We start from the raw sequence: 27,744 nt of genomic DNA on the forward strand, positions 1-27,744 counted from the left end.
TGCATTCAAAAATCATTTTATTATTAACATAATCTTTCCACTGAGCCAAGGTAGTGTATACTTCATAAGGAATGTCAGTAAATATTCTATTTGTAGCATCTTTTTTACATATTTCCATTGATAAATAAACTCTGGATTCACATACAAAAGTTAAACTTAAATAACTAATATTTTCATTTCTTTTTTTTTTCAACAGGCATACGCTGGTAAAATATAAATATTCTTGTACACAACCTTTCTTCTAAATACAAGAAATAACAATTAGCTACACATCACAGCTATTAACAACTCAAAACATAACCTTTCAGCTGATTTGCTGGGCTGGACTACCGTAGAAGATGGAACACAGCAAATTTCACATTTTGATTCTGAGCTCCAGAGAGGTTGAAAGCCATGAAGAGAACAGGTCTTTGACAGGCTTGGTTAAAAATAGGCTTGCTCTGCCACTGAATTTTAACTAGAATCTATTATCTATTACTGATTCTATTTAGAGTTTTTACATAACACTCTGATGTCACCTAACAAAATATGGCACAATATCCATTTGAACAATAAGCATCAGGTTTCAAAATGACTATGTGGCAAAAAATGTAGACAATACGTACATGGTGGCTTAAAGTGTGCATGTGTATTTATTTCCTTCTCTTTTTCAATTTTTCTTCACTGATTAAGATCCTATATTTGTTTCCGCGTGTTGGACACCCGACAGAAATGAGCAGATTGCCTGCAGTTGTATTTGTTACCTCTCAGGGTGAAGAGCTGCCCCTTGGAGTCAGAAGGAAAGATTAGCTCATAGGCGTCCTCACATTCTCAAGTTCAGCTGAAGCAGGATGAGCAGTCTGCTTTTCAAAGGATTCGAGGGATGATGGTGAAAGGAACAACAGGGCTACTGGCTTCAAGCTCCAGTGCTGTCAGGAAACATTCCGTGGCTGCATCATCATTACCCTGAGCTTGCAGGACCACCCCGAGGCCATTCCAGACCTCATGGGCTGTTGAGTTCACCTGGACAGCATCCCGAAGGATCTTCTCGGCCAAGCTGTACCGGCCAAGCTGATGAAGAATTAGAGCCTAAAGGGAGAAAAAGGAAGTAGTATTAAAAACAACCGCAATCACATCCTAATATGAAAAAGAACAGAATAACTGTATTGAATACGACTGGTAAGTCCATAAGGCAGTAAGGCTAGATAAGACACGAAGGAGGGCAACCATTTACAATCTGACCCCCTCCAGTATAGCAACTCATTTCAAATTCCTGACATGTGAATTATTTCTTTATTTTATATTCCATGTTTATTATTATTTTTATAAATAACTCAAGGTGGCGAACATACCTAATACGAATTCCTCCTCCTACTTGCCCCACAACAGCTTCTTGTGGGGTGAGTTGGGCTAAGAGAAAGCAACGTACCCAAGATCACACAGCTGGTTTTCATGGCTATGGTCCTATGGTCTCCCAGTTTCTAGCCTTGTCCCTTAACCACTAGCTCAAACTGGCTCTCTTATATTATGGTTTTTATTAGTTTTTTATTATTTATTTCATGATCTTCTGTAGTTCATATATTTTCTGACTTTCTATGTTCATATCTATGTTTAAGCATACTGTTAATAGAACTATATAGTCCACAAGGAATACTTCCAACAGTTTAATGCAGTGGTTCTCAACCTGTGGGTCGGGACCCCATTTGGGGTCGAATGACCATTTCATGGGGGTCGCCAAACCATGCTGTCCGCCATTTTTTTCCCTTTTCCCTAGCTGTCCTACTCCCTCTTATTGGTGGCCACACCCACTTGGGGGTCACCACAACATGGGGACCTGTATTATGGGGTCACGGCATTAGAAAGGTTGAGAATCACTGGTTTAATGGGCTTTCTGTAACAACATTTCAATTTCAACAGCTCTAGTGAGTCAGGAGTTTCAGGCAGAAAAGATTGGAGAAACAGCTTACTTTTGGAATGTCACAAATACTTCCCATAACTTTGTAAATAAGTGAAGTTAGTAACTCGCAGAATTATTACCATACCAACTACCCAAATATATTGTAACAGGCTATGAGAATCATCTTGAGACAAAGAAAGAGGAAGAGCTGCAGCCTAGATAATGGTAAGAAAAAAGATATCTCAGCCCACAAGAAGGGATGGGGCAGGGAAAGCATCACACAGGAGACTCTGCCTAGATGATGATAATGATGATGATGATGATGATGATGATAATAATAATAATAATAATAATAATTAATAATAAAGTTGGAAGGGACCTTGGAGGTCATCAAGTCCAACCCCCTGCTCAGGCAGGTAACCCTACACCATTTTGGACAAATGGCTGTCAGTCTCTTCTTAAAAACTTTCACCGTTAGAGCATTCACCGCTTCTGGAGGCAGGTTGTTCCATTGGTTAATTGTTCTGTCAGGAAGTTTCTCCTTAGTTCTAGGTTGCTTCTCTCCTTGATTAGTTTCCATCCGTTACTTCTTGTCCTGCCTTCAGGCGCTTTGGAAAATAGCTTGACTCCCTCTTCTTTGTGGCAGCCCCTGAGATATTGCAACACTGTTATTATGTCCCCCCTCGTCCTTCTCTTCATTAAACTAGACATACCCAATTCCAGCAACCGTTCCTTGTATGTTTTAGCCTCCAGTCCCCTAATCATCTTTGTTGCTCTTCTCTGTACTCTTTCTAGAGTCTCAACATCTTTTTTACATCGTGGTGGCCAATACTGGATGCAGTATTCCAAGTGTGGCCTTACCAAGGCATTGTAAAGTGGTATTAATACTTCACGTGATCTTGATTCTATCCCCGTTAATGCAGCCTAGCACTGTGTTAGCTTTTTTGGCAGCTGCAGCACACTGCTGGCTCATATTTAAATGATTGTCCACTAGGACTCTGAGATCCCTCTCACAGTTACTACTATTGAGTGAGGTACTATACCTGTACATTTGGTTTTCCTTGCCTAAATGTAGAACCTTACTTTTTTTACCACTGAATTTCATTCTGTTAGATAGTGCCCAGTGTTCAAGTCTGTCCAGATCCTCCTGTATCCTAAGCCTGTCTTCTGGAGTGTTGGCTATTCCTGCCAGCTTGGTGTCGTCTGCAAATTTGATGAGTTCCCCATCTATTCCCCTTGTCCAAATCGTTGATCTGAAGAGCACTGGGCCCAGAACACAGCTCTGGGGCACCCCGCTACACACTTCCCTTCATGTAAATGTGGTTCCATTGAGGACCACATGCTAAGTACAGCCAGTCAGCCAGCTACGAATCCATCTGGTTGTGATGCTGTCTAACTCACATCTTTCTATCTTATCAAGTAGTAGGTTGTGATCTACTTTGTCAAATGCCTTACTGAAGTCCAAGTAAATTATATCCACAGCATTCCTCTGGTCCACTAATTTTGTCACTTGGTCAAAGAATGCAATAAAATTTGTTTGGCATGATCTGTTTTTGACAAACCCATGTTGGCTTTTAGTAATGACTTTGTTTGCCTCTAGGTGTTTGCTGATTTGTTGCTTGATTATCTTTTCCAGAATCTTCCCAGGTATTGAGGTCAGGCTGATAGGTCTGTAATTTCCTGGATCCATTTTTTTTCCTTTTTTGAAGATGGGAACTACATCAGCTCTTTTCCAGTCCTCTGGTAGTTCCCCAATGCTCCAGGATCTTTGAAAAATATAGTTCAGTGGTTCTGAGATCACATCTGCCAGTTCCTTGAGAACCTTGGTTGTAATCCATCTGCTCCTGGCGATTTGAACTCGTCTAGAGTGGACAGGTGCTCACTTACCATTTTCTTACCTATCTTAACTTGTCTTTCTATTCTGTTTTTTATGGCACTATTTTGGTAGGTTGGTCTGTTTTTTTTCCTTTATGCAAAGACAGATGCGAAAAATGGGTTAAATAGTTCTGTTTTCTCCCTGTTGCTTGTCACCTTCTTGCCACTTTCACCCACTAATGGACCAATCATTTCCTTCACTTTTTTCTTGTTTTTTAACATGTTGAAAGAAGCTTTTTTTGTTATTTTTGACTTTGGTTGCAAGCCTTAGTTCATTTTGAGCCTTAGCTTTCCTCACTTCGTCTTTGCAGGCTCAGGCTCAGGCTATTTGCTGATATTCTTAGTTATGTGTCCCTCTTTCCACTTTCAATATTTGTCCTTTTTATCTTTCAATTTATCAGAGAGTTCTTTATGCAGCCATGCTGGTTTCTTTTGAGAGCTGTTATTTTTCTTCTTTGTTGGTATTGTGCTAGACTGGACTTTTATTATCTCACTTTTCAAAATTTCTCAAGTTGTTCTTGAGTTGTTTTTCCCTGGAGGATTCTCATCCATGGAATTCTTCCCAAGCCCTAAGTTTATTGAAATTATCTCTCTTGAAGTCCAAGATTCTAGTTTGACTGTGTTCTATTGCTTGTGTTTCCATAATGTTGAATTCCAATATTGCATGATCACTTCCTCCCAAGGTTCCTATGGCTTCAACACCTTCTATCATTTCATCTCTGTTAGTGAGAATTAGATCCGAAATGGCTAATCCCCTAGTTCCCTTCTCTACTTTTGGGGAGACAAAGTTGTCTGTTAGGTTTGTCAGGAATCTGTTTGATCTTCCACTTGGTGCAGAATTGTCTCCCAGTTGATGTCAAGGTAGTTAAAGTCCCCCATTACTATTGTGATGTGCTTCCTACATACCTTAGTTAGATGACCAGCAAAAAGTTCATCTATTTCCTCTGTTTGGTTGGGTGGCCTATAGTATACACCTATGGCAATGTCATTTCCCCTCCCCTCTTTTATATTGACATGTATATCCTTTACCTCCAAATACTAATTCATGTGGAGGCATAAACAGCAGGACACATATTCACATAAAAATGGGAATGTTTCAAACCATAACTTTAAAGAATTCCCTTTTATGTCTCCTAAAAACAAGGATCTAAACTTTTAAAGAAGAGGGAGGCTAGTTTTGGCTCAATAATACTACACATCCCCTTTCCTTCCAGATCCTGAACAGAACAGTAATCCTCGTCCCTCCAGCTATCCTTTCACAATTTAAAACTAAGCTCCCTTGCTGCTTGCCAACCAGCTCCTAGGTATTCCCCTGCAGAGCAGCAAAATCTCCCTGGTAAACAGCCACCCATTTTTTAATGGGCTCTTAGAAAGACATGTGGGACAGCACAACAGCTTTCAACAAGCCCTTCTAAATAGCTGTTTGCTGAGCTGCAGGTCTAAGTACAGCAACCTCTGCTTTGAAGCATTGTAGCTAAGAGTCTGCCCAGTCATACCAGAATTATATATGGCTCTATTGTTCATTGAATCCATTGAAGTAGACAGAATATTGTTTGCACACAACATATGTGTCCACTATGCTCTTCTGTTTACTTAGCATGCCTATTCTTGCTTTTTTATCTACAATACAGCCTCTGGTACACTGCATACATTCAGCTGTGTAAACGCATGGGATGGTTAATTTTCCATTCCTCTCCCAGCACTTCCCCCAAACAAATCTCCAAGGTAATGAATTGCTGTTCCCTTATTAGTAAGAAGCAACATTTGTTTCAAAGGGAAAATGCTCTTTAGCTTGGTAACAGGAGTTTTGAAATGTCAACCTTAATGTTGCTGCTTACTGAACTTTCTCCTGCTCCAAAAGGGTAATGAATGTGAGAAATAAATCAAGACAATTTTGGGCAGTCCTAGGACAAAAGTGACAGCCTGAAGGAGAATGAAGATCTACAACTTGCTTGCTTCTAACATGCTTCACAATGCTGTGTGCATGCGCCTACACACACACACACACACATCAAATGAATTCCTATTCAGCTAAATTTCTATTCATTCCAAATCAAGTATCGTTTTAAAAAGACCTGAAAACCCTATATAGCAAAGAGAATGTATTGGAGACAAAATGTTGAGACTATGTGTCATTCTAAGGCGGGGGGCAAACTCGATTTCATTGAGGGCCGCATTAGCATTGTGGTTGCCCTTGGGTGGCCAGGTGAGCATGGCTGGATGGGCGTGGCTGGCTCAACATCACTCGTGGGGGGATCCAGGGGTCTCTGGCGGAGGGAGTGGGACCGGAATGGGTGCCAGGGCCTAGTCCACTGGAGGAGACTTGCTGTCCCTGTCAGGCCATATGGGGGGTCCTAGGAAATCAGCACGGACTGCCTGGGGCCCTGGGCAGCGAGTGCATGTGGGGCAGCTCCAGGGCTGGGCTCGGGCACAGCAGGGAAGGGAGTCCCTGCCCTTTCTGTTTGATGGGGCTGTTGGGGGTGTGATGGTGGGCAGAAGGCTCATACTGTGTGTGTGGTGGAGCTGGAGGATGAAGTTGGACGGTGGGAGCTGAGTGGGCAGGAGCCGGAGTGTGGCTGTGAGGGCGACAGGCTGGGCTGTCTCGCCGTGGCCCCATTGTCTGTCTTTGCTAGCCCATGCCTGCTGCAGCTGGGATGTGATGGACGACCACCCAGTGTTTCTGCCAGGCCAGATTGCATTTCCCCCCCCACCCGCACCTCTGCCTCAGCCTGCCACTTGGAAGGCCAGCCTAGCGGCCGCGGTGCTCAAACCCACCATCCATCTTTGCTTGCCTGCACCAGCCATGGCTGGGCAAGGTAGGCCGAATCCCATACCTTATCCCTCCATGTCTCTGCCTGTCGTTTGGTGGGCTGGCCCAGTGGCAGCAGCTCAGACCCACCTGCATTGTGCGGGCTGTGGGATCCCGGAGTGCACTGACCGATGGACAGCTGAGAGACCGTCAGGCTGTGGCTCCTGCTGGGCATAGCCAATCCCCATGCGCTCGCCACCTCCTGTGTGGACGCTCGGGAGGCACCTGGCCAGGCTGGGCCAGCCTGGATCTGGGCCCATCGCGGGTCACATCCAGCCTGTGAGCCTTGTGTTTGACATATCTGTTCTAAGGCTTCTACTCCAATCATTGATTAAGTGAAATTTTGAGGCCAGAGAACAATTGCACATGTGATTAAATGCAGTTCAAAGTTATGACAGCTCTAAATGAGAGAGTAGTGAGGATCATTCTTCATAGTTTAGCCATCCTGGCACCTCTGTGATCACATGACCATGATCTGGGTGCTTGGCAATCAGTTCCTGTTTATAATGGTTGCAGCATTCCATGGTCACATGATTATGATTTGCAACCTTTCCTGCTGGCTTCCCATAAGCGATGGGAAAGCCATCAGGGAAGGTCACATGTTGCCCTTCTTTTTTTCTCCTACCCCACATGTTACGTGACTTAAAAGAGAGAGGATTTTCTTTCTTTGTCCCAACCAGGAATGTGGAATTGTGAGAAGACATGTGTCAGAAGCCAGTTGTTGGGGGGGGAGGTGATTTCTTTATTCTATGCTACTGCGGGTTCTGCCATACTCCTGGGGGAGGGGGAAAGCCATGGGCACTACAATTCTCTCTGCTTTCCTCTATCTGCTTGCTCTTTGATCTATTTCCCCTGCTGCCAGCCTAGGGTGAGAATGGAATGTGCCTCTGGCCATCTGTCTTATCTCTAGCTGAAGAAGAAAAGGCACAAAGACCTAACAGCCTAACAACAGCGTCTTATGAACCCTGTTCACACAGCGGGTTCACACCTGGAGATTGGCTCATTTGAATTGTCCGGATAGACTATTTGGGTGGGGTTTGCCAGTTACTCTTTTAACTATTGATTCACGTGGGAAATTCTCAGATCCTGCCTTTTATGCCTGCTGTCAACTTCTCCTAATAAAAGTTCCTTTTGAAATAAAGCTATTCCAGGAGTTCTGCTTTCTTGGGAAGAGGGATTGAGGCAGGTCCTTACAACATTCCTACTCTTCATTTTCTTCTTTGGTTTTTGTTGTGATGAGTTATGGGAGGTATAGACCTGTAATGTTCATTAATGGTAGAATATTGTCTTTTTCACATGGACTATCCCATCAAGTTGTTTTTGATTCCTAACAACCATATAGTGAGATCTTCTCCATGATGATGTATCTCTAATCAGTTCTTTCAAGTTTCCCAATGGGGCACTGAAATTGAGTTTATCCACGTTGCTGGTTGTCCTCTTTTTCTCTTTCTTTCTACCTTTCCCATCATTAGATTCTTTTCCATAGAGTTGGGTTTTTGCATGGTGTGTTTGAAGTAGGATAATTTGAGTCTGGTCATTTGTGTCTTGAGTGAGAACTGGGTTGATTTGCTTGATGATTTAGTGGTTTGTTTTCTTGGCTGCCATGATTTATTCAACAGCAAAGTTCAAAGGTGTCAATATTCTTCCTGGTTTGCTTTTGTATTTTCTTTATAATAATTTCATTAAAGGTTAGAAATACAATGAAAAAAATTTAAAAAAGGAAAAAAAAACTGTAAAGAAAAAGAAGAAAAAAAAGATAAAAGAAATGACTCCCTCTACTTTCCAGATATTATAAACAACAGTAGCTTAATACCTTCCCTAGTATCTCTTCTTCCTGGAACTTGTCTCTTATCAATCAATAAATTGTAAAAACGTATCGTTCAGTCCTAACCAGCATTTTTAAATATTTAATTATGTAGAGCAGTGGTTCTCAACCTGTGGGTCGGGACCCCATTTGGGGTCGAACAACCATTTCATGGGGGTCACCAAACAACGCAGTCCACCATTTTTCCCCCCTTTTCCTTAGTTGTGCTACTCCCTTTTATTCTATTGGCTTTTGAAAGCCAATAGAATAGACTCTCTTGAATAGAGTCTAATTCTATTGGCTTTCAAAAGCCAATAGGAATTGTCCAGGCTGTCTCTGCCCTGCTCAGCCAGCCAAAAGTCCCATTCTGCAAACGGTGCTACACCAGTTGAGTAGTCCTCGACTTACGACCGGTTGAGTAGTCCTCGACTTACGACCGGTTGGGGGTCACAGCATTAAAAAGGTTGAGAACCACTGATGTAGAGATATGGTCTTGTCTCTTCTAATAATTCTCTGAAACTCTTTGTTAAGTTCCTTTCTGAGATATTTTTCTTTCTTGTGTTTAGCTTCTCTTCTTGGCAATTTCCATGGTTTGTTCTGTCATCTTGTTTGCTTTTTCTTCATTTTCATCAATCTCTTTTCACATTCATTCTTAACAATGTCTTTAAATCCATTTCATAATTCCTCTGGTTCTCTATCAATGAGGGTGAGGACTTGCTATACCCTTTCTAACTTTAAACACAATAACGTTTCTTCTGTTTTTCATGTCTTCAATAATAAACAATTTGATCTTCTGACTTAAAGTGTCTCATCCCAGTCAATCTCAATTTGCTGATGCCTAAAATTGTCAATTTGTAGTTGTTTCATTTAATCTTACTATGTTGAGCTTTTGTGTGTTTGTAATCACTTTCCTTCTGTAATTCTATTTTTGTAGCTTTGGATTTTCTTCTCCTGTACAGCAACATCACCAACTAGATGTCCCAAAGGCTTTAATCTAGTCACATTATAAACACCATTAGTACGCAGAAAGATCTGCAATGCTTCCTCAGTAGCATTTTGAGTGCCATCAACTTGAGCGGTCCATCATCCAGCATTATATTGTTAATCATTTTATGATTTCCATATAAGGTCTCCGATTGCTTCCTAACACAGACTACACTATTGTAAAGTGAAAATGCTTTAAGAAAGACTGTCTTTATACTTGATGACATCTCATTCATTCTATCCATTTTCTTCAGGCTACCCCTTCTTTCTCCACCATTTATCTCATTTGGGGGGAGGATTGTTGTTAAAACAGAATAGAAGCAGAAAATGTGAGGGGATTCATCCATCCTATTCATCTATCTTTCAGATGTACCTGGTTTGTTTGTTTTTTAGCATGCCATTATGTTATAACCCTGCAGGGAAAGTAAACAGCCTTTTGTATTATACTAGTAGATGTCTTCCCAATTTTTCTTTCTTAAGCCAAAAATAGTTGAACCTAAAATGATTAGAGAGGAGGAAGTAAAGGAATCAAGCAAATTAATCAAGAATGTACTGTGGTTTCCAAATCTGGACTACAAAAAAATCTGTATCTCTTTGCTTTCATCTACTGGTCATCTGGATTTGCTTACAACTGGTAGATCTCTGTTCCCCACAGGATCACCTGTAATGTGCCTCAGCAATGAAGTCAAACAGAGTTTGATGTGGGATAGCTCCAAGTCAGAAATTGGCCAATTCTCTGCCATTCTTTCTCCTCCTACCAAGAATCAATGATCGGGGGAGGGGGAGCAGCTGACCAATCACTCTGCTGAATGGATGATGATGTGGGACAAAAACTTGATGATTTATTTAGCCTTAATTTTTATTATTTATCTTACACTTCTACTATGATAACAATTTCTTAGATATTGCCATCTAAAGGTTGATCAGTTACTGCACATTGCAATCAGATTAGAATTCTGACCAGCAGTAATCTAGAGCAGTGGTTCTCAACCTGTGGGTCGGGACCCCATTTGGGGTCAAATGACCATTTCACGGGGGTCGCCAAACAATGCAGTCCGCCATTTTTTTCCCCTTTTCCTTAGCTGTGCTACTCCCTTTTATTCTACTGGCTTTTGAAAGCCAATAGAATAGACTCTCTTGAATAGAGTCTAATTCTATTGGCTTTCAAAAGCCAATAGGAATTGTCCAGGCTGTCTCTGCCCTGTTGAGCCCGCCAAAAGTCCCATTCTGCAAACGATGCTGCACCAGTTGAGTAGTCCTCGACTTACAACCGGTTGAGTAGTCCTTGACTTATGACCGGTTGGGTGTCGCGGCATTAAAAAGGTTGAGAACCACTGATCTAGAGGATTTCTACTTTTCAGCACCAATGAAACTGTTTCTGAGCAGGGGGGACTAGAAGACCTCCAAGGTCCCTTCCGACTCTATTGTTGTTGTTGTTGTTATCAATCTTCTGGAAAGTAACACTTTGACAGAGAAACAGTAGATTCATAAACCTATGCCAAACAATCCTCTCTTAAAAGAAAGCTGCCTTGGCAGTACTGATTGGAGATACAAAATCACAAAGCTCAAACCAGTGTTTTCAATGCTATTGTATATTTGGAATATTCTTTCTTTGTTTCCCTTCATGAAACCAATTTTCCTCATGGGAAGCAAAGTGCCTCACAATAAACATGGGACGGAGCTGAGAAAATGGCTGTTCCTGAATGTGTCACTTCCATGTTCATCTTTTCCTTTTTGGAAGAAGGAAAATGCAACTTGCAAATTGGAATAAATAAGATGGCTTTAGACTGCCTTAGTAACACACAGAAGAATAGATGGACATCATGATGATGTGTCCCTCAAAAATAGTAAACTGATTTCTTCCTCAGCAAACAGAACATGAGGATGAGCTCTCCCTGTTAGAAGCATCTGAAAAAGAATTAGTATTTGAAAATTCACATGGGTTTTCCATAGCTACTTTGAGAACAGGGTTGAGGGCAAGAGTGAAGGGAACTAGGAACCTTGAATGAATTAATTCCATAGAGAATGGAAGTGAGATCACTGAGAACAAACTAGTGAGGAACAGGTTTCAGAAAATAATGATTAATTCTGACATTGCAGAACGACTACCATCCAATAAGAAAGAAATTCTTCCAAATGATAGGATATTTGGTTTCATGAGTGGGATCGATTTTAGGTTTTTTAAAAATTACATTTTTAATAGTTTGAGAACTGTGCTGTGCAAAATCACATGACAGTGAGGTGAGCAGCATCTAAATTTTAATAAATAAATAAAATAATAAAAATAAATATAATCTACAAACTCTGAGGTTAAGAAAGCATTTGTTGCCACTGTAGTTCACTCATGTGGGAAGTTTTTTTCAGCAAATGTCTCTGCTGGTTTACCTTGGTTTATATTCCTGAAAATAGATTTTGATAGAAATTAGGACCAATGTATCCAATTAATCATACCAACCAATAAACAAGAGAGGGCAGGACAAAATAATAGCTACACATTTAAGGAATAGGTACCACTTGCTTACTCACTGCTTTTTTTTCTCTGCTTTTTTTTAAAGCTAGAAATAATTGGCAAATGATGGTAGTTGTTTGACTGTTTGTCTGAATACTACAATTGCAATGGTCTATCTTACGAAGATCAGGATGTGACTGTACTACTGCGTATTAATCACATTTATGGACATTTATAGGGTCTGGAAACTGAAATCTTCAGGTTTAGTCCTGAAAATAATCCCAGTTTTTGTTTAGTGACAAAACTTTATCTATTCAAGGTCTATGATTACAGAGAACACGTTTCTGTCTTCAGCAGTCCTATTTTGCTAAGCTACAAACTGATTTTTATACTTGGGGATGCTTATTAATCACAGTTTGGAGAGGTGATGCTGTAATAAAAAGTATGTGTACCTGTAATTTGCTTTGCTGATATTTTATGTTCCTCTGCTTGTAAAAGGCCTATTTGCTTATTGTCCTAAGTTCTATTTCTGTTCAAATCATAACATTTCTCTCAATGTAGTTACTTCCACCTACACAACTCAGCTGCATGAGGACTGATTCATACATGCTTTAAAATGCATCTCTGCAATTATCAGAAGTAGAAAACAGAAACTAGCTCCATCAAATGTCAACATTTAAAGTCCAGGTGTTCAATGAAGCTTACATGGATTGCAACTTATCATACTCTCAAGGGTTGCAACCTAACATACTTTCAAGGCTTTTATCCTTTCTCTTATGTACAAAACTAAAAATTGCAGCCACATAGATGGCTTTAAGTCAGAGTTTACTTCCCTGGTATAGCAGCAAGCTGAACTAATCACCTGCTGTCATTGCTAAAAGTCCTAAAATAGGCTGGATTAGTCTACCTAGGTAGTAGGTCATAAAATGAAATTCTAGATTTATAAAAGGGGTTTTGCATGTCTATTTCAAGAAGCTAACTGGTGCAATGATTTTGTAACTTGTGTGGGAAAAGTAAGTTCATGACAGAAATTGAAGTATTTTGAACAGTAAGGGTAAGATGCAATGTACATATACATATTTATGTATAACCGCATATTAACAGAGTTGGAAGGGAACTTGGAGATCTTCTAGTCCAACCCCCTGCACAAGCAGAGGACCCTATACCATTCCAGACAAGTGGCTGTCCAGTCTTTTCTTAAAAGCCTCCAGTGATGGAGCACCCACAGCTTTTGCAGGCAAGCTTTTCCATTAGTTGTGTTCACTGTTAGGAAATTTCTCCTTAGTTGTAGGTTGTTCCTGTCTCTGATTAGTTTCCATCCATTGTTTCTTGTCTTGCCTTCTGGTGCTTTGGAAAATAGGCTGACCCCCCTCTTTTTTGTGGCAGTCCCCCAAAGTGCTACCATGTCACCCCTAGTCCTTCTTTTCACTAGACTAGACAACTCAATTCCAGAAACCATTCTTTGTATGTTTTAGTCTCCAGCCCCCCAAATCATCTTTGTTGCTGTTTTCTGCACTCTTTTCAGAGTCTCCACATCTTTTTTTATAATATGGTGACCAAAACTGGATGTGGCATTCTAAGTGTGGTTTCAATAAGGCTTTATAAAGTGGCACTAATACTTCACATGATCTTGATTTTATCTCTGTTAATGCAACCTAGGATTACGTTGGCTTTCTTGGCTGCTGCTGCACACCGCTGGCTCATATTTAAATGATTGTCCACTAGCACTCCAGGATCCCTCTCAGTTACTGCTATTGAGCCAGGTTTCACCTAATCTATATCTGTACATTTGACTTTTCTTACCTAAGTGTAAAACCTTACTTTTCTCTACACTGAAATTTATTTTATTAGATAGGGCCCAGTGTTCAAGTCTGTTGAGATCCATCTTGATCTTGAGCCTATATCTTGGGATCTTGGCTATTCCTGCCAGTTTTGCATTGTCCGCAAATTTGATGAGTTCCCCTTCTATTCCTTCATCTAAATTGTTTATGAAGAAGTTAAAGAGTACTGGGCCTAAAATGGAACCTTGGCATACCCCACAGCTTTCTTCCTTCCATTTAGATGTAGTTCCATTGTGAACCACATGTTGAGTGTGATTTATCAGCCAGCTACAAATCCATCTGATGGTGATGCTGCCTATCCCAGGGGTCCTCAACCCCTGAGCCACGGCCCACTACTGGGCCATGAGTGCTTTGGAACCAGGCCGCAAAAGCGGTGGGCCGTGTTCCATTCGTGTGAGCAGCGGGCATGGGTGCCTGCAACTCGTAACGAACCATTCCATCTCCACCCTGCCAGTCCGCAAACCTGAAAAGATTGGGGAACTCTGATCTATCCCACATTTTTTCAGAAGTAGGTTGTGTCTACTTTGTCAAATACTTTATGAAATCCAGGTATACGATGTCCAGAGCATTTTGCTGATCCACTAATTTAGTTACTTTGTCAAAGAATGAAATAAGATTTGTTTGACGTGATCTGTTTTTGACAAACCCATGTTGGCTTCTGGTTATAACTTTGCTTGCTTTTAAGTGTTCGCAGATCTATTGCCTGATTATCTTTTCCAAGATCTTCCTAGGTATTGATGTCAGCCTGATTGGTTTGTAGTTTCCTGGATCTGTTCCCCCCCCCTTTTTTTGAAGATGGGAACCACATCAGCTCTTTTCCAGTCGTTGGTAGTTCCCCAGTGCTTCAGGATTGTTGAAAGATATGATTCAATGATCAGAGATCAGGTCTACTGCTCTTCAGAACTCTGGGATGTAATCTGTCAGGTTCCAGTGATTTGAACTCATCTGGAGTGGACAGGTGTTCTCTTACCATTTTCTTCCTTATTTTTAATTTGTATTCCTGGTCTATCTTTTATGGTTTTTTTAATAGATTGGGCTGTATTATATTTTTGCGTGAAGACAGATGAAAAGAATGAATTAAGTAGGTCTGCTTTCTATCTACTGCCCGTTACTTCCTTTTCATCTTCTCTCATTAGTGGATCAATTGTTTCCTTGACTTTTTTCTTATTGTTTATGTTTTGAAAGAAACATTTTATTATTTTTGACATTTGTTGCAAATCTTACTTCATTCTGAGCCTTAGCTTTCCTAACTTCACCTTTGCAAGTTTGGGCTATTTATTGGCATTCTGACTTAGTTATGTGTCCCTCTTTCCGTTTTGGGCTTATCTTTTTTGTCTTTCAGTTTATCAAAGAGTTCTTTGTGTAAGAATGCTGGTTTCTTCCTGGATTTGTTTTTCTTTTTCAATGGTATTGAGCCGGACTGGGCTTTTATAATCATATTTTTCAGAGTTCCCCAAGCTTCTCGAGTTGTTTTCCCTTTTAAATTTTCACCCATGGAATCCTTCCCAAGTTCTTTCTAAGTTTGTTAAAATCAGCTTTTTTAAAGTCCAAGACACTGGTCTGATTATCTTCTATTGTTTGTGTTTACATTATATTGAATTCCAATATGACATGGTCATTCTCCACCAAAGTTCCAGCAACTTCAACCCCCTATATCACTGTTAGTAAGAACCAGGTCCAGTATAGTTGACCCTCTAGTTCCCTCCTCTACCTTTTGGATGGCAAAGTTGTCAGCAGGACAACTTGATGCAGAGTTTATTTCCCAATTGATTTCAGGGTAGAATGAAAAATATGCTTCTGCTATATTCATTTGTTTTACTTGGCCAATTTTGTTTGGGGAACAGTTGTGGTGGTTATTCCAAGATGGGATTCTCCGTAAATATAAACAAAATTTAGATAAACTCTGTAATTACATATTGAGCAAACCCAAAATTTTTAATAGTCATCTGTTGAATATGTCTAATGACCTGACCTACATATAACCTTAAGCTACAATATATTAGCTTATATACTACACCAGTGGTTCTCAACCTTTTTAATGCCGCAACCCCAACCAGTTGTAAGTCGAGGACTATCCAACCGGTCGTAAGTCGAGGACTACCCAACCGGTCGTAAGTCAAGGACTTTCCCTGCCCGGGAGCGCCACGCATGCGTGGTGCCACCCCCTGCGCCAGCCGAGGCATAGCTAGCAAGCGGCAGAGACAGCGAAGGCCAACCACTGGCTGGGCCACCAGCTGGCCCAGCCCAAGGGAAGTAAGGCACCCGCTGGGCCCCACGCGCGCCAGCAACCCTCCCTGAGCCCGCCAGCCTCCCACCTCCGGCCCTCCTTTACTTACATTTTTAGTAGTTGCTCAGCAGGGAGAGGTGGAAACTTCCAGACAGCTCGCCTTCACTGCAGACAACTTGCAGCATCGTTTGCAGAATGGGACTTTTGGCGGGCTCAGCAGGGCAGAGACAGCCTGGACAATTCCTATTGGCTTTTGAAAGCCAATAGAATTAGACTCTATTCAAGAGAGTCTATTCTATTGGCTTTCAAAAGCCAATAGAATAAAAGGGAGTAGCACAGCTAAGGAAAAGGGGGGAAAAAATGGTGGACTGCGTTGTTTGGCGACCCCCGTGAAATGGTTGTTCGACCCCAAATGGGGTCTCGACCCACAGGTTGAGAACCACTGTACTACACAAAGGAGAAACTAAGTAAACCACATATACAATATATGAGCTAGGCCACACATAATTTTGTCAGCAGAGCTACAAGATAGAGATATATATGTAGATTTGTTATCAGTGTTGTACCTACTCTATCAAACAAGCATATTTTGGCCATTTTTTCCACTTTGAAATAATTTTTAAATATATCTTCTCAAGTAAGATAATTTGAATCGCATAATTAACTTTAGATACATATACTATATTCACATAATTCACTGTATATACATATACATAAACCCAGAGTCACTTGGATAGTAATAAATAAATAATAAATAAATAAATATTAGTTGCAAAAGTATCATATTATACAGTAGCATCTCTGAAAATTATTTCTACAATTATGAAAGTATATATTTTGTAAAATATTGGCTGAAAAAAACCTCTCACCAACAAATGTAATGATTTCATGAAAGATATGAGTGACATAATTAAAAGAAATTCATATTAAACAGAAGTTATTTTCCTTCCTTTTTTGTTTGTTATCAGTTAATAGAGAATGACAAAGCTTTTCACACAAGAAAGAAAATTGAAACATATAGATAATGGCAGGCATTTCGAGTTTAGTAATAATTATAAAAAAGAAACTAGGAGACAGTGAGTTCTAGCATGAAAGCTGGCCAGGTGCCTATGGGCTGGTCCCTTCTCTTAACCCAACCTGCCTCACAGGGTTGTTATTGTGGAGAAAACAGCAGGAGTGTGCATTATGTACTTAACCTTGGGATGTGAAAAGTAAGGGCTGTATTTGTCTTGAATGCTGTGCCCAATTCTGAGCACCAGGATATTAAAAAAAAAAAAAACCTGGAATAAATGTGAAGAAGAGCAGGAGACCTGAAATTCCTATGAAAGAGATGAAGGAATCAGAAAGATTTAGCTTTGAAGAAATGACAATACTTCAAATACCTGAAAAGTTCACATGGAAAATCAAGACCTGCTCCTCTATTCAAGGTGCACAATAATGGATTTAAATGACAGGGAGACAGATTTCAACTGAAGCATTAGAAAAAGCTTCCTAACTGTAAGAACGGAGAGACCAATTAACTGTGGAGACTGTAAGTAGCTCTTCCCTGGATATATTCCAGCAGAGGCCAGAAAGCCATCTGTTTGGGTGACTTTAAATCATACACTTATAATGAGCTGGGGGTAAACTTGATGGTTTAAATGGCCTGCAATTCTGAGATACTATGACTGGTTTTGCACTTCAAATAATGGCAAATGACCTGGATTAGGAAAGCACTTTAATACAATCAAATGCAGTGAAGCAAGTGAGTGGACGGCAAGATTTTTCCCTTTTCCACTTCTTTTATGTAAGAAAATGGATTCTTTCAAGTTATATATGAATTATGATGGCCAATAGATAAAATATATGGGTCTGCTTACCAGGCCCATTTAAGAATTACTGCATTGATTCCAAGTCTGTCTGTTCCCAATCTGCTCCATTAGGCAGACTACAATAATGTAACTGAAATTATCTATTGTATGGATCACCACATTAGCTAAGATCAGCAACTTGAGGTCTAGGATACTATAGCAAATGTGATTCTTACAATGCTGATTGTAAAATTCCCATCTTTAATTTAAAAACAAGTTTTTAAATAAAAAATGACTCTAATATCTTAAGACTTTGAATGAGAGGATCACTATCTTCTGAGATTTTCCACTGTAGATTATTTGTAATATCCTTCTGAACTATGAGTGATCCATAACTTGACAACTACTGCTACAAATTAAGAGAATAATTCACTACATGGCAATTTACATTTTAAGTAATAATGTTCATACTTTGAGATTGGAAGAATGGAAGCCAAAATGTGATGTAAAAAAACCTGATCCTTCTAAGTCAAGTAGAAGAATGACATCTCCAAATAATTTTTCTGCCATACAATTCTATTCTCTTTTTACTTCCTGCTTGTCTTATTTAGTGCTCAGAAATACTTAAACAATAATTTATTTCACAGGTACTTACCAACTCATTTGCTCTATAAAAACGAAATTAGTTACTATATTTATCTTTTGTAGTTCAACTATATTTATATATATCATGCTACACTAGTTCTTAAAGTGAGCCATTCATGAATTGAAAATTGCCAAACTCAGATGTGCTTGTCTACTTCAATTTAATGCAATTTATAAATTGGTATCAGGTGGTGTTTAATGTGAACCAAAATTCAGTTAGTGCAACACTGGAGTTTTAAACACTAATTGTTGCTTGTGCAAAATGGAGAAAAGGAAGATTCCAATTGTGGAAAGTTCAATTTTGAAGAACTACAGCAGAATACAGGAGATTGCAGGCACACTTTGGATATAGATTTGTTCTCCTATACTGTCATACAGCACTTCATTAATCAACATACAAAAGCGTAATTGCCTATTTCCATTGAGCTGGAACCAATTACTATTTTCCATAAACCTATCACTTTGAATAGTGCAAATTAGAATGATGCAACCATTTTGTGAAATTAATTAACTGCAGTAATCAAGATTTACATATATACACCGAGTCATATATGAGTGAGTGGCTATATAAATTTGAAGAAATAATGTGGCTTTTTTAAAAACAACAACCACATACATAACTAAGGAATAAAAAGCTACAAAAGGTAAGCTTTACCTAGTAGCCTATTGCGAGTTATGCTCCAAAGGAGTGGGAGATCCAGGAAGTGAGAAGCTGATTAAAAGTGCAGAAGTCCCTTTATATAAATAGAAGTTTGCTATCAAGAATACTGGATTGTGCTTTTAACTGTAAACGTACAGATAGAATTTTTGCCAGTCTTCAGAAGGACACCAAGGAAGTGTTGCAGGTCCTATCTATTAGGGATGTACTGGAACCATGAAAAAGGTGGTGATCCCTTTCCTATGAAACATCATTCCCATGGATGAACACTGATGCATTTTTTTAAAGGACCTGGAGACATGGTTTTGTCAGTGGTCTGGGGACACCAATTGGAATTGGAGCCAATCAAGTGGTTGGTTTTATTGTGTTACTGCTACCACGGAAGTAGGGTTTTATGGTTTTTTTATGTTGTGAATTTTAATGTTGCAAGCTTCCTAGGGTCAACTTTATGTGAGTTGGGAGGAGATATAAATTTGTTCAATAAATCAACTTGCATTATAGATCAAGGTGAAAGTATGAGTTAGAAGAATTAAACAAAATAATTATTTCACCCAATTTTGGATTTTGGCTTGCAAATGATATTGTAAAGATGGTAGCATAGCACAGGGCTAAAGATTATACAAGGCTATGCAAATATTGCAATTGCAGTTGTAACAAAAATTCAGAATATAGTATAAGAAAATTATATATAAACCTTTTGAAAAATACCACTAATGCTGCCTCTATTTTTGATAAAAACAGCATCACTGTGTTGACTTATAAACTGTGACTACATAATTAATGCCAGATGACTAAAATTGCTTTTAGTGACTGTATGTATTTGTATAACATTAAAAATGTGATTAAATCAATTTGGAATGCAAAAATTGGTACTGATATAATGAAGAAGGTATGCTGCATTAAGCCACCCAAAGTCACTGTACCAGTGAGACGGGCAGCATAAAAATGTAATAAATAAATAAAATAAAAATTAAACATTTTTGTATTATGTGGAATTGGTTAGATTTCTTAAATCTCTCTTTTTTTAGACAGCACACCAATGTATGAAATGCAGCATTTAAAGTACACATTATAAAACATTAAAAGTGATTTGTAACCCATAACAGAAATCAGGTAAGCCTCAATAAGAGACTTTTAAGATGAGCTGACATGAAATAATATCAGATTAGAGTGGCTTTATATTTTGAATGGCAATTGTTCAATTAATTCAATATAATTCAATTAATCCAAATAATCAATTAATTGTTATCCCACTTTCTGTGTTATTTAATTAGAACTGTTAATCATTTTTATTTCATAAACACGAACAGATCAGCATAAAATTGCTTCTGTTCAAGTGACCATGAAACTGATCAGCAATGCAAACATGTTTTTCGAAAGATAATATATAATGGCCACAATAAATGGAAATGTAAGTTACATGACTTGCCATGTAGTATTTTAAATTTAGGGACCATTAAAGAAAACACTACTTCCTAGAAGATGGGAATCTTTTTGCAGTAGCTTTGTCCACTTGATTAAAATAAGATAATAAATCCATGATATTAGTTGAGAAAGTAACAGTGGACATTATTCAGAATGATGTTTTTGTTTAGAACAAATACATTATCAGTAACTTAACTTTGGAATGCACATTGTGTCTCCAGGTGGTTTCCCCCTCATTTTTAGATTACTTACTTTCAACTAATGCTATTCAAAATAAGAACTGAATCGACTTCCGGTGGACTTTGCGCGCGCGATGGCGGCTACTTTGTAGCCGTCCTTCTGGGTAAGTGTAAGAACCGCTATGAACAGCAGACACCAGCTGTTCAGCGGTTCAAAATCCCCCTCCCGGGCAAAGGGCAAAGTTTTTTTGGGGGGGGTGAAAGGAGTGCTCCCACGGAGTTCAGACTTGTCTCCGCTTCCCAGCTGTTTTTGTCCTTAGGGACAAAACGAGCCGCTGCAAACACCTCCGTGATTAAAGAGAACTGGTGAGTTTTTTGTTTTTTTTTTATAAACGGACAGAGCTTAGTAGAGGATTTAGTCTTTGCTTTCTTTGATTTATTTGGATTTTAAGTTTTAAGACTTGTTTCTATTTTTATTCCCTCTTTTTATTTTTCTTTCTTTGTTGAAAGGGAAAGTAAAATGGCGATCGGCAAATCTTTCGGTTTTTTTTTTCTGGAAGTTAGAAAGCTGACCGGCAGGCTTTTTGGTGTTTCTTTTTTTTTCTTTCCCTTTTTCCTTTTTATTTTTTTATGATTGGAATGGACTGTCAGAATTATTATTTTTCTTTAATCTTTGTGTTTTGTTTTTGGTATTTTTTAAGTATTTTTTTTTTTTTTTAAAAAATGGAACGGACCTTTTCTATTTAATTATTTTTTTTTCTTTTCTTCTCCCTTTTTTTTTGAATTCCTTTTCTTTTATTGTAATGACCCCTTTTTGAAGTATCTCCCCCCCTTTCTTTTTGAGAAGGAGTAAAGCTTTTTTTAATTCTTTTTCCTTTCTTTTTTTTTCCCCCTTTTTTCTTTTTACTATAATGACCTTCTTTGGAGGGAGTTATGATTTTTGAAGGAATTTTTATAAATTTTTAAGAAGGACTAAAGGTTTTTTTTTTAAGATGGCTCCAAAGCGTCCAGGGATTTCTACAGCTTCTAAATCAACAGTCCCACCCTCTTTTGCGGGTCAGCCAACAATTATGAAGAATTTGCAAGACATGATGGGAGATGTCATAATTCAAATTAGGGCAGAAATGAAAAAGACTTTAGAGGAAAATAACAAGATTTTGAGACAAGACTTTGTTCTGGCTTTAAAAGGAGTTGCTTCTGTTCTTGAAAAGGTCAACTCCCATCTGGAAGAGGTAGCTGAAAAAGTGGAGATAATGGAGGGGAAAATTGAAAGTATGGAAAAAGAAATGGAAAATGAGATTCTTATGCTTCAATATGGACAAATGGAATATGCCTTAAGAATTAGGGGCCTGGGAGAGTCTTTGCAAGGAGATCTGAAAGAGATGGTTGCAAAGGACTTTGCATTGATTTTGAATAAAGAAAAAGAGGGAATACTTAGTGAAATTGAAAAATTATTTAGGGTTAACTCTGTGGTGGCAGCACAGAAGAATCTGCCAAGAGATGTGGTAATTTACTTTGGTAAAAGATCTTTACGCAATGAAATTGTGCAAGCCTATTATAAGAAGAGATTTCAAATTGCTTCACAAGATGTTATAATTTTTAAGGAGATCCCATCTAAAATTTTAAGAAGAAGAAAGGAGTTTGCTTTTTTAGCAAATGAACTTAAAAAGAGAAAAATTCTATTCAGATGGGATGTCCCGACTGGCATGGTGGTGAATTACCTGGGGACATGTTATAGACTTAATACTGTTTCTCAAGCAAAAGATTTTTATACTTCGGGGTATGTGCATCGCCTTCTATCAAGCTTAAAGCTTTGGAAGAAAAGAATGTAGAATTACAGTTTGAAGGGCCTATATTTATGAAAACTGGGGAATCTTTGCTTGAGAGGCCCCAACAAGTCCAGGTTGAGGAGCAGAAGATAACTCGTGCAGCATATATTTGTAAAGAAAAGCAGCAACAGAAGAAGGTCAAGGACATTTCATATTCAGTGGCCTCTGAATCTTTGGGAGAAGTTAGACCTATAAAGTCGTTGGAGCAATCTTCAAGGGTGGAATTGCTGCCTGAAAGGGAAATTGGGAAATCCCAGTTTGAGGGGCATCAACAAGAGAGGAACGGGCAGAGGATAACTTGTACAACTTATAATTGTAAAGATCAACATAAGGAGGAGTTCAAGGAACCCTTACATGTATTGGCTCCGGAGTTGATGGGAGATTCAGGAATTTTGGAGCAATCTCCTAAGGTAGAATTTTCAGCATTTGTTACAAGTATGATACAAGAGTGGAGAACGGATATGGAAGGATGGAGAAAGGAATGGAGAAAGGAAATGAGTAAGTGAGACTGATAATAATAATACCAAGATAATTGAGACTGATAAGGACGGACTTCCTTACGGACGGAATTTGTTATTGGTGAAGATTGAAATGTTTAATGTGTTTATTGTGGATAGGCGTATAAGGAAATCTTATTGTTTTAAGTTTTAAATTTTTAATGATAATTTTGTTTAAACTTGTGTTTTGAAGGGATTATAACTTGTTTATCTTAGTGAGGGGTTTCTAATGTTTTAAATTTTAAGTAATGTTTAAATTTGTGTTCTGAAGGGTTTAAATCTGTCTCTTTAAATATAATTATTGATATCTTTAAGAGAAAATAATTTGTTTAACTAAACCTGTGTTTTGAAGGGATTATAATTTGTTTATTTTAGTGAGGGGATTCTAATATTTCAAACTTTAAGTAATCTTTAAATTTGTGTTTTGAAGGGTTTAAATTTGTTTTTTTAAACATTATTAATAATATTTTTAAGAGAAAATAATTTGTTTAACTAAATGTGTCTAGATTTGTTTAGGACTTATATATTTTTTAAGTTTCCTTTTTTTTCTTTTTTTCTTGGATAGGAGAGAAGAATATGAAGATTGAAGGAAATATGTGTTTATTTTAAGTTTTTTTAAGAGTATTTAGTTTTAATGATACAGCAAAGGTTTATATGTATATGTTTATTTTTTTGTTTTAGGATAAAAGAAAGAGGGAGAAATTAGATTTTATATTATAGGTATAGATATTCAAAGAAAGTAATGTTTTAATTTGTGTTTTTTTTTTTTTTGGAGGGAGTTTATATAGAATGACCATTGTATTTAAATTTGTTTAGGTTTCAAAAGTGTTATAAGTTTTTTTTTCAATTAAGCCTGTACTCAGCTCTGGGAAGTCTAGGGGAGGGTTTGGGAGGTTGGGGGAGGGGGGGTGGGGTAGGGTATGGGAAGGGGATTTGTTTTTGTAAAATTTAAAAAATCTTCAATAAAAAAAAAATAAGAACTGAATCATGCATTATTTAGAGAATCAGAATCTTATCAGGCAAATATGATAAACTGTATCTTCATTTACTTTGGAATGTTAAAGATTTGAGTGATTTATGCATGTATATATTCACAGAAAACAGACAAAAACCAGAGATGAAAGCTAAGCTAAATTTATAGAGGTAGTCCTTGACTTACAACCATTCAAAGTTATAACAGCACCAAAAAAGATGATTTATGATGATTTTCCAAACTTATGACCATTACAGCATCTCAACTGTCACATGATCAAAACTTGGGCATTTGGCAACTGGCATGTATTTATTACGGTTGCAGTGTCCCATGGTCATGTGATTACCTTTTGCCACTTTCTGACAAGCAAAATCAATGGACAATCCAGATTCACTTAACAACTATGTTACTAACTTAACAATTGCAGTGAGTCACTTAACAACTGTTATAAAACTGAGCAAAACTCTCTTAACAACTGTCTTACTTAGTACAGAAATTTTGGGCTCAATTGTGGTTGTAAATTGAGGACTAATTTTCAACAGGATGGCATGCACAACTGAAAATTGTTACTATGCTATTCTCAGTCAAAAGGCTTTAGATTTGGTCCCGATGTCTATTGACTTGGATGGTCAATACAAGAAACTCTGTTGGGTTGCAGTTGTTCAGTTATTTTTCAGCAGACTAAGAATATTGTCTCAGATATTAATAAGATGAAACTGATCTTGTGTACGCTTCACCCTTGCTCTTCTTCCCATATAAACCAGTTAGTTAGGAAAGAGGGATTGGGAAAGTGGGGAAGGATAATGAAAATGTCTCTTTATAACAGAAGTCATAAATACTAAGTGCAGTGAAGTTAAAAATGTGGTAAAAACAGACTATGTCTGCTAAAAATTGACAAATATCCCTAATCAATCAAGAGATGTGGTTAATTAAATTCTGGACAATTTATATTACATCCATTTCTTCCTTTTATCTAAAGTTGCTCTGAAACTGTTTATTAAATCCTGTGCTACTGCCAAAACAAAATTATTTTTCAGTTGCATAAAATCTCCCATGTTCTATTCAGTATTTCCCAAGAGCACCACTGACTTAGCAAATTAAATCCCTATATTTGTTGTTTTCCATCACCACCAGTAATCTGTCCTTCTAAGATATGGAATCCTAAGCCAAACATTTTTATATTTATACTTATGGTAAAATAAAACAATGACTTTGTCTACATTAGTGAAGTGATTTCAATACTTTGTTGCAACACTGAAAATTTTATTTCTGAGTCATTAATAAATGTACGAATTTGGTAAATTTGGTAACATACTTTGAAGATTTCTATTTGTTAAATCAAGCACATGAAATGAGGAGCCCAACAAATTATTGAGTAAGTTAGTAATTCACAGGTTTTTAAAAATTATTGGGGCAGCCAAGTGAAAACAAGAGCAAGGAACTTCAACCTGTTTGAAGATACATTTTTGCCCAAGTGTATTTATTCAATTTATTATCAATTAAAATAATCACTTTTAATTACTGCTGCAGAAGGAGTATACCTTCTCCTCCTCCCCCAGATTAATCCTAAGGAGACAGCAGCCCAGGAATCCCAAAGCATGTTTTCAGTGAAAAGGATAAGTTTATTCAAATAAAAAGAAAAATATGATATTATTCACCACAGACCACAATAAAATATTCTACTTAATGTTATACTAGAAACTACCTACAGGGGAGATATTGGTTATATAAACAATGAATGAAAGATACATTAATATCCATTTTAATAAATTAGGAAAGCAACGAATGTGGAATAAAACATGTTAAGTGAAGATTTGGGGGGTTCTTTTGTGCCTTTGCATCAGTGCTGATTCCTGACGACTGCCTGGACTAGTCCTTGCAGTTTTCTTGACAAAAGTTTTGGTGATCGTTTGCCTTTTTTCTAGGGCTGTAAGTGAGGGACTGGCTCAAGATCACCCAGCTGACTCCATGTCTAAGGCATGATAGAACTCATGGTCTTCCACTTTTTAGCCTGGGGTCTAAAACTGCCTCTCAAGTGAAATATAAGAACTTCTTGTCCATTTCTAGAGGTTTGCTAAAGGCATTAAGCATTTCTACAAAAAAGGTTAGATAGAAGTTGAAGAAAGGCTTCAGGCCCCTTCTTCAGCCCTGATTATCATTCTGTAAGTTAGCAAGTCTCATCACTTTGTCTATCCCAGATATTTAATTACAGGAAGATGCACATAGTAGTACATAAAGATATATTTTGTTCGGTGACTCTATTCAGTCCTTAGGGCCCAGCAGTCTGCTTCATTGTCAAGAAACAATCTACATAATGGATAGATTATACTTTTTAAACAAGCTGATTTCACAGATTTGAGAAAATCTGTGGTGGTTCTGGTTTTATTCCCACTATCATCTTGCCAACTGCTCTATACAAATTTCTATATAGTCTTACACAAAGGCAGTTCAGAACCTTAAATGTTCAGGGAAAAACTACCATGGAGTATATAAGCATGTTAAAATAATTATTTTATTAAAAGGTGACCCAACACTCTCTCCTTACCAATCACTGTCCTTATTATTTTTCTGGACAGACTACAAACTAAGCATGGGACCCACTAATCCTAATGGGCTTTATCTCAGACTCATTTTTAAAAATCAGATAATATTTGGCACTGGTGTTTTGTTTTCATGCATGCCAGCCTTCTATTGCTTTTATTTTTAAAATCTAAAAACATGGGTGGTATAGAAAGTCTGGCCAGCACCTGAAAAAGTATCCTATGATACTACAGTAAAGAAACTGGAAGCACCTTCAGCTTTAAAGGAATTTTTTTCTTGTCTATTTCCAGTTAAACAAGAACTTCTACCCTTGATGAACAGCAGAGTGCCTCTAGGGGGAATGCAATGAGCATGGAGAGGCCCTTTATTTCAAGTGAATTCAAATGGAAAAGAAAGACATTGTAAGTGTACTACTTCGGGTACAACGCCTACCTCCTTTACAAGGCACCCTTTGGCATTTATCAATGTGTTCAATTATCTTGAAAAGCCAGAAAGGTAACATAAAAATACTTCCCTGTATTCTCTGTTCCTTTGTAATTTTTTGTCTTATGCGTTCCCTCAGGAATGTATGAGGAAAAACCTCTCTGAATAATTTACAAAAGCCTTTGAGGAAACAAGCTTTTCATTTTGAATAAAGAAGTCAGTTTAAAGTGGAGAATTATAATTCTTCCATTGAGCTCTATATACCACAGGTTTAATTTGAATAAGCATTATGAAATGAATTTTTAACACAATGAAATTACATTGGACAGATCAACATATAATAAGTCTAATATTATTAACTTAACTAGCAAAGGATAATTTTGTGATGAAGTACTTTTGTCTCCCACAGCAGAGAATGTGAATTATAACACAGACATGATATCTGGGATACAATCCTTACTCTAGTTCTCATACTGTTCTTCTAATTCTATGCTTACATAATAGTGTTTCATTAACTATAACACTGCTAAACAACTTGAAAGTGTTTAACAAATTGGGGAAAAGAATTATCAAAAGATTTTCGGATGACAGTTCAAAAAGAACACAAGTTTTTCTGTTATAAAATTCTAAAATTAATGTTTTATAATTTCTTCAATATCTTTGTAAAGCTCAGTTTTTGTCTTTTTATCTTATATATTTTATATTTATATTTTATGTATTATATCTTATATAATATTATAAATTATATATATTATATATTTATATATATGGTCTTTATATCTTTGCCTAGTGTGGTGAAAAGAAGGACTAGGGTGACATGATAACAGTGTTCCAAAATTTGAGGGGCTGCCACACAGAAGAAGTTGTCAACCTATTTTTCAAAGCACCAAAAGGCAAGTCAAAAAAAAAGGATGGAAAT

The 27,744-nt window shown here is 37.8% G+C and overlaps 1 protein-coding gene and 1 long non-coding RNA gene across 6 annotated transcripts in view; one reads left to right on the plus strand and one right to left on the minus strand.

Annotated features, from left to right (window-relative positions):
- The window catches only part of TTC7B (tetratricopeptide repeat domain 7B), a 115,141-nt gene continuing 87,397 nt past the window's right edge, over positions 1–27,744 (minus strand). For all 5 annotated transcript variants that reach the window (XM_039346935.1, XM_039346937.1, XM_039346936.1 and 2 more), the window contains one exon: positions 1–1,068. In XM_039346935.1, coding sequence (XP_039202869.1) covers positions 847–1,068 — 222 coding nt within the window. In that variant the 3' untranslated portion in view covers positions 1–846. The remainder of the gene's footprint in view (positions 1,069–27,744) is intronic.
- On the plus strand, positions 1,043–27,668 carry LOC120309569. Its single transcript, XR_005557116.1, has 3 exons — positions 1,043–1,158; positions 26,693–26,803; positions 27,616–27,668. It is a non-coding gene; the product is annotated as an uncharacterized LOC120309569 (long non-coding RNA).

This window comes from Crotalus tigris, unplaced genomic scaffold (assembly GCF_016545835.1).
Source record: "Crotalus tigris isolate CLP2741 ecotype Arizona unplaced genomic scaffold, ASM1654583v1 scf7180000018040.1558517, whole genome shotgun sequence".
NCBI lineage: Eukaryota > Metazoa > Chordata > Lepidosauria > Squamata > Viperidae > Crotalus > Crotalus tigris.